The sequence below is a fragment of the Oreochromis niloticus genome, linkage group LG23 (genome assembly GCF_001858045.2).
Source record: "Oreochromis niloticus isolate F11D_XX linkage group LG23, O_niloticus_UMD_NMBU, whole genome shotgun sequence".
In the NCBI taxonomy this organism is placed as follows: Eukaryota; Metazoa; Chordata; class Actinopteri; order Cichliformes; family Cichlidae; genus Oreochromis; species Oreochromis niloticus.
In genome coordinates, this window is record NC_031986.2 from 17,477,405 (window position 1) to 17,484,866 (window position 7,462).

The window sequence follows — 7,462 nt, forward strand, 5'->3', positions numbered from 1 at the left end:
CTTTAAAATAGCATCACGCACACATGCCATACACTCAAAATGTAACATGTTTCTACAAATTCTAACTGCCCGAGGATGTTTTAAGTTAATGTTTGAAAAAAAAAAAAAAAAAAAAAAAAAAGGAAACCCAACATGCAGCTCATGACTGGAGACTTCTTCTAATGGACAGATGTTACATTTTTGCAGAACATTTTATTTACTTCCATAAAGTTATTAGCAGACATTCAAGCCAAACTGAAGCTAAATGAGAAAGATGCAGTTGTAGCTCACAGAAAGACAAGCACTGGGCTCCTTAAAGCTCTTCCTCCATCTTTTTTTTTTCCCCTCCTTGCTGCTGTGTTGGCAGCTCAGGGCAGCGTTCCTGAACCAAGTCATCCGGAATAGGCTGTGCTTGTCTGAACAAACCTATCCTGGATTACTTGAATCAGGCCCAGACCCATCGTGTGTCATCGGACTCCAAGCAGCCGTCCTCAAATCCCTTAAACGCTGACATCACCTTCTATACTCAGCAAATTGCACTCAAGAGAAGTGCCATCACACAACCGAAATGACAAAATGACAATGAGGCATGAGCACAGCGCATGACAATATGAATATTTTTGATGATGCTAGCATTACCTGGTGTATTGTTCCATCGATTTCCACAGGAATGATGAAATCTGCATTGTTCACAGGCTAACCACAAAAGAAAAGAAAAAAAAAAAAGGGGGGGAATACTTATTAAACAAAAAAGACTTTTTAAACACATACAGACACTGGACTTTGCCTTTTACATGCTAAAACGTGAGCTGACTTAGTGTTGTTGCTAGACAGACACAGGTTGAGACAGTCGCCAGTGTGTGTGCACATGCGGGAGCGACTGTGTTTATTTGGGTTTGGCATTTGCCAGCCACGACAAAAATGTCACTGCCAGAGCCAACAGCAACCAGATGGAGGGAAAAGTGCAGATCTTGGACTGTTGTGTTCTAAACGTAACTAAATAATGATGTAATGTGATCGCAGGGGACAGCTATGCGCTGTAAAGCCTCTCTGAACACACACATCCTTTAGTTCCTGCAGCAGGAAATTAAAGAACACGCTTGCAAATGTTGAAGTTGAACATAATTGCTTGTATAACTCAGTCTACAGCGTGCTATCATTCCCCCTCCTTACCTTAAAAGAGCTGTGAACTAAGGTCTCATCCAGATCTATAACCACACAGATCTTTCCAGAGTCTTTTGACTTCACTGGAGGCAGCAGTGGTTTCGCCTGGATCTTCAAAAAGACAAACCACAAAATAATGAGCTGACTGCAAAAGTACACAAACAAATAAAAATCGTGCCAGGGCAACAGAGAAAACACACCTTGGACACTGTTCCATTCTCTTCTACCAAGAGAGGGGCGTTGTTGTTGACTGGTGGCGGCTCAGGCTGGTCCCGGCACAGGCAGCAGAAAAGGCTGGAGAAGAGGCCTCCACTCCTGGGTTTCTTGGAAGACAGAGAGGGAGAAGAACCTGCAGGAGAAGATGATAGATCAAGAAATTGTCGAGCTTACAGTAATTACAACGTGCAGGATCTTTAACAGCTCGTCTTTTAGGAAAAGGTCTTAATATTAAGAGGTGCATGGGAATATCTTTATTATTATGCTTTGAACACACAGGCACAAAACAGACATTTACTTAAAGTCTTCCAGTCTGATAAACGTCTAATCAGCCTGAAATATATGGCACACATATGGCCTTGTATATAATGGAGTGAGAAAATAAAAACTAAACCATCAAATGACTGCAATAAAAGCCAGGATGAGGGCTTATATATATGCACAAAGGTGGAAATGTAATACACTAAGACATAAAACTACTTAGTCTTTACTACTTGGTAAAACCTAAGCCAAAATGCAGAAGCAGTGTGTAAAAAACTAAACACACCCCATGATTCAGTAGTTTGTAGAACCACTTTCAGCACTAATAGGTTTCTGTATGACTTTAGCCGTGTCTTGCGTGGTCGTGTAGGAATTTTGGCCTACTCTTCTTTACAATGTTGCTTCTATTCATTGAAATTTGTGGGCATTTATTTATGCATGGCTCTCTGAAATCCTGCTGTGGTGAGGCCTTACATCAGGTTGAGTCAGGCATTCTGTTGCAGATTTTCTGATGTGATTGGGATCATTGTCCTGTTGCATGCCTGTTGGTCAAAGCTTTAGGTGTCAGTCAGATGTGTCACATCTGACTCTAGAATACTTTGAATCCACTGAACTCCTCTGTTTACCAATGACTGAGGTGCTCAGGTCCTGTGGCTGCAAAGCAAGCACAAATCATCACACCTTCACCACCGTGCTGGAGTGTTTGTGCAGATATACTGTGTTTGGTTTTCTCCAAACATGATGCTGTGCATTACAGCAAAAGATTTTCATTTTGGTCTTGTCTGTCCAAAACACACTGTTCTAAAAGTCTTGTGGTTTGCTCAGTTACAACTTTGCAAACCTAACACGTGCTGCCACGGTCTCCTAAAACAGAATAAGCACTCTCCTGCAGCGCTTTCAAACAAGCCATGAACTGTAACATGCTAATTGAGGTCTAATGAGTCTGAAATGTAGCTCTTGGGCTTTTTGCAATATCTCTGTGCATTGCATCGTCTGACAAACAGGGTGAATTTTCTGGGTTGTTCACTCCTGTGAAGACTGGCAGGGATCTGGAATGTCTTTCCACTTGTAAATAATCTTTCTCACTGTGGAATAATAGACTTCAAACTTATAACCCTTCCCACATTGATGGGGAGCACCTCTGCTTCTCTAAGATCACTTATGTTGCCTTTCCTACTTGGTATTTAGTTAACACACCTGAATGCTCCAGACCAGCAATGTCTTTTTGTAGAGATGTTCACGTCTACTGATGATCAGTTATTAAAGTGCATTGATTAGCAGCACCTGACTGCTAGTCATCTTCCTATGGAAGCAGTGTTCTTAGTTTTTAAACAAGCTACTTCAGCATTTTGGCATCATTTTGTAACTAAAATAATGACACAGCGTAACAGTTGTTGTGTTTACCTCATTTGAAAGACACGGTAAGTACCAAATTATTTTTATTATGGCCTGATGCGTAAAACCTCACAATTTAAAGACATTTGCACATTTTTACTATACATAAATATAAAGAGCATTTTATGTTTCTTCCATGACATAGTAAAAATGTGAACGCCAAAACAAAAAAGTAAAATGTATAATTATTTCATTTTTACCTCTTGACCAGTATGATTTTTGAAAAACAGGGCTGCAGAAAGAGCCATCTCACTCTGATCGCAACAGCTGCAACCTCAATGGTTAGTGTAATACTCATGTAATAATCTGGTAATTACTCTGACCACAACTGCCCTCAAACCTTCAATTACACTACACACTTGTGAAGTTTTCAAGACCATCTTTCACTATTACTACTGTTGACAAAATATGCCCACAAATATGCAAAGCCTTGCCAAAGTACACAGCGGTCTTTCATGGAAAAGTGTCGCAGTTTTCACGTATGAAAATGCCCTTTCTCAAATTTAGCACACAGCGGGAGCTGATTTGCATCAGACGTGTTCACACTACAGTTAGTCGAGGGTGCTGCCTCAATCAGGCATGCACGAAGCTCAGGACTGGCTATAAATTTACTCAGTATGCCATTACCTGCTTTATTCTCACATTGGTGCAAATCAACACAATCTGACATCACATGGTTTTTGCACCAGCGGTCTGGAAGGTTAAAGTAGGTTTAATATCCAACTGTGCCAGACATGTGTACTTGCATACACGTCCATTGGGTAATGTCTGGAAAACTTCAGGGCTGCAGTGCGTGTGTGGAAATGGCTTAAGTATCTCCAAGACCACAGTTTTCCATAATCACACACACACACACACACACACACACACACACACACACCATCTAAGCTGGTAAATGATCCCAGTCCCATATTATTTTTAGTAAAATAGCCGTGTTTGTTCATTTCAACTCGTAGCTACCCCCAAAATTTTGCCTCGTAAATGACCAAAACACTTTTTTAAAAGTGCAATTTAATTTGACACACTTCCTGTGTTGAAATACCTGAAATACTTTACTTGCATACAGCACTTCCTAACTGATGACCCCCCATCTAGTCATTGATTGTATAAAAACAGTACAAAGGACATCCAGCAACTTTCCTCATACTGTCATGTGCACAGGCCGTCCTGGAGACACACGTGCCTGACCGGACCTCTTGCGTAACTGCTTCTCTGATGTCAGCGGAAAAACGGACTCGAGCCCCACCAATGAAAATTCACCACTTTAACACCACGTGAAGCGATGGTGCCAAAGAGACTTTTTTTTTTTTTTTTTAAAGGTTTTTTTAAGCATATCAGGTTAATTATTGGGTGATGTGCACCAACCAGAACAAGGCAGACATCACGTGACTCAAATGAATACGACTTCCTGAAGTGGTTAGAATAAAAGAATTTTGGTTGGTGCTTCATTTTTGGGTTTTTTTTTTTTAATAAATTGTCTTTTTGGCTCGAGGTACAATTCTAGTAAGTTTAAAGGTGTAATGTATAGCTTCGATTCCTTTCAAATAGATAAAAGATCCATAAATAATACAGTAACTATTAAGTAAATAATAACAACACAAAAGATAAGATCTGAAGAATTTAAAAAAAAAACAAGTGGTTCAGTATTTCTCTCTTTGCAGGCAGAATGTCTTACATGTGGAAACTTGGACCAAATAAAACACCAACGGTTAGATCGATTAATGATACAAGCAACCACCACAGGCAATCTGTAAACAACATTTACTCAATACCAAAATGACGCAATTCAAAACTTTTCGTTTGCTTGGTATGTATAATATGCAAACTAACCGCTCAGGCAATGAAAGACCTGAAGTTCAGGTTCATTAATCACGTACATCAAGCGACAAGCATTCTTATAAACTAAACCCAAATAGAAGCTACATAAAATCACGTTTCTAACTACTACTTTGCAAAATAAACACAAAAAGCAGGACTTTAAGTAGTGTTTGAGTTTTTCTGTTAACAAAACAAACCCTCCAGATGTTCCCAAGAAACTGATTATTAACCAAAGCTGGCAGCCTTAATGTCAATCATCGTGTAGCAAAAGAACACTTTGTACCTGGGAGCTCAACAGGTATTCAAAACTCATTCCTGTAATGGGTTTGCTGTGCGGCCGTTTAGATTTAATTTACAGGTACCAACACCGGCTTCAAATAAATTATAAGTAAATCACAATCCTTATTAATCCCAGAGTAAATGTGGTCACAGTTGCTCCAAGACAGAAAGAACAGTAACAAACGTATTACAAAGTGACAAAATAGCTCTAATTATAAATATCCCACTATATTCCACAAATTAAATATGTGGTTGACATTGAGGTGCCCCTCTGATCATACTGAAAATGTTTTCTTATGGTTTTTAAATGACATTTTTAATGTTTACATTTAAATAGCAAACATCTAACACGTGTAAAGCAGTTTGTTTAAGCCTTCCAAATAGCATGTGTGGAAGACTCATGAGAAACTTTTAAAGAACACTAATTGTGGTAATTGCAATTATGAAAATAATTCCTAGCTAAAGCACTGCTGTGATCATTTAGTTGAAAAGTAATTTAAAAAAATGATATTAAAAACACTTTAAAAGCAGATAATTACTAAATACTAGGGCTGCACGATTAATCGTTAGAAAATCGCGATCTCGATTCATACTTATGTGCGATCTCATTTCCAAATGACAACGATTTAAAAAAAAAAAAAAAAAAAAAAAAAAAAAAAAAAAAAAAGACAACGACGACTGTACCGCATTTTGATCCGGGACGTAATCTGCATGAAAACAAGCGCTCACCCTTCCTGCTCAACAAATGACATGGGCGGAGCCTTATACCACGTGATACAGAAGCTGTGCCGTGATGCTCAAATTGGCAGGGAAAAAACAACGGAGAACACGTCAGGGATGACGAGAAAGTAACAGGAGAAAATTTGTGCCGGTCAACCACCCAAACATCAATAACGGGAACCTTATACAGCGCTTCCCTATACATGTCGAACTCCCGCAGGCTCAAAGAAATTACGGAGGCTATTACTTATCACCTGACCAAAGATATATCAACACTGTGCAAAACGAGGGATTTAGGAAAATGATCAACACCCTAGACAAACGCTACACAGTGCCGTCCCGCAACTATTTTTCTATTGTTGCACTACCTGCTCTATACACGCAGTGTCGAGCAACGGTAGAGACAGAATTTCAAGCAGTACAACATTCTGCGGCAACCACAAAATGTGAGGCATTTACTGTTTTTTTTTTTATTTATTGTTTTTTTTGTTCAGTTTCAACTGTTACGAAGTTGATGTGCAGTTAATAAGTGCAATAAATATTTATATTGGAAAAGAAAATCGTGAGAGAATCGTGATCTCAATTCTAGGCAAAAAAAAAAAAAAAAAAAAAATCGTGATTCTCATTTTATGCAAAATCGTGCAGCCCTACTACATACTAAAGGGTCTTTCCGATTAAGCAAACTGTCTTCTGATTGGCTGCAACTAACAAACAAAAGGTTTAAAACAGGAGGTGGGCGGAGTTTGTGACAACGAACTTTTGTGATTATGAGGTTTACGCTCTGACCTCATTATCTGAGATCAGAGCATGCAGCTCACAGTCTTACACAGCACTTTGCCAGCTTCACACGAAGTGTTGTGAGACAGCTGAACAGCTGTGTCATACTCTACTACCACATGGGATTTGTGGTGAAGTCGCACATCTGACACATAGAGAAGACTCACTGCTCTTCGTGTGCCTTTGTCCCTCCCTTGGAGCATAGATGGGCCATAACTAAGTTAATGTGTCAGCTGTGGTTGTGTTCTTATATTTCAGGATATATATAGAATTTTTTTTTTTTTTTTCCCCCCCATACATTTGTGCAGCAAAACTTTTTAACCAAAGAAATGATAGTCTTCAGACAGTCTTCTGTAACATGACTTATGTTACCTATGTTATTATCAACAGGAAAAACACTGGAACAACATACTAATTTTTGCTATGTAACTTTGCACTGTGCACTTTCTGCTGTAACAAAACAAGTTTCCCACGTGTGGGACTAATAAAGGTCATCTTATCTTACATTAATGACTAACCTCATATTGTGGCTGGATTATCTCAGTTGTTCTCCCCTACTGAAGTTTGGTCCGTTTACAGCAATTTTCCATGCGACTGCATTTGTACAACCCCCCCCCCCCAAAAAAAACCCAACAACAACACCACCACACACACACACACACGGAACTTTTATCAAGTGGAAATAACTTAACGTTCATTCTCCAGGTTCACTGTGTTATGCTTTGTTATGCTAACATAGCTGTGTTGCTAGCGATCACTAGCACAGCATTATATAACAGCTAGTCCAACTTCAGTAACCCTACAAACGTCACTGCTATGTCGTTTTCTGTCTTCATTTATGTGGGAAGTGATA

General features: G+C 39.2%; 1 protein-coding gene across 2 annotated transcripts in view; it reads right to left on the reverse strand.

Moving 5' to 3' along the window:
* The window catches only part of LOC100699205 (carboxy-terminal domain RNA polymerase II polypeptide A small phosphatase 1), a 19,600-nt gene that overhangs the window by 4,385 nt on the left and 7,753 nt on the right, over nt 1-7,462 (reverse strand). For both annotated transcript variants that reach the window (XM_019351628.2, XM_003446548.5), the window contains exons 2-4: nt 1,344-1,492; nt 1,153-1,254; nt 619-675 (exon numbers count right to left, since the gene is read on the reverse strand). In XM_019351628.2, coding sequence (XP_019207173.1) covers nt 619-675; nt 1,153-1,254; nt 1,344-1,492 — 308 coding nt within the window. The remainder of the gene's footprint in view (nt 1-618; nt 676-1,152; nt 1,255-1,343; nt 1,493-7,462) is intronic.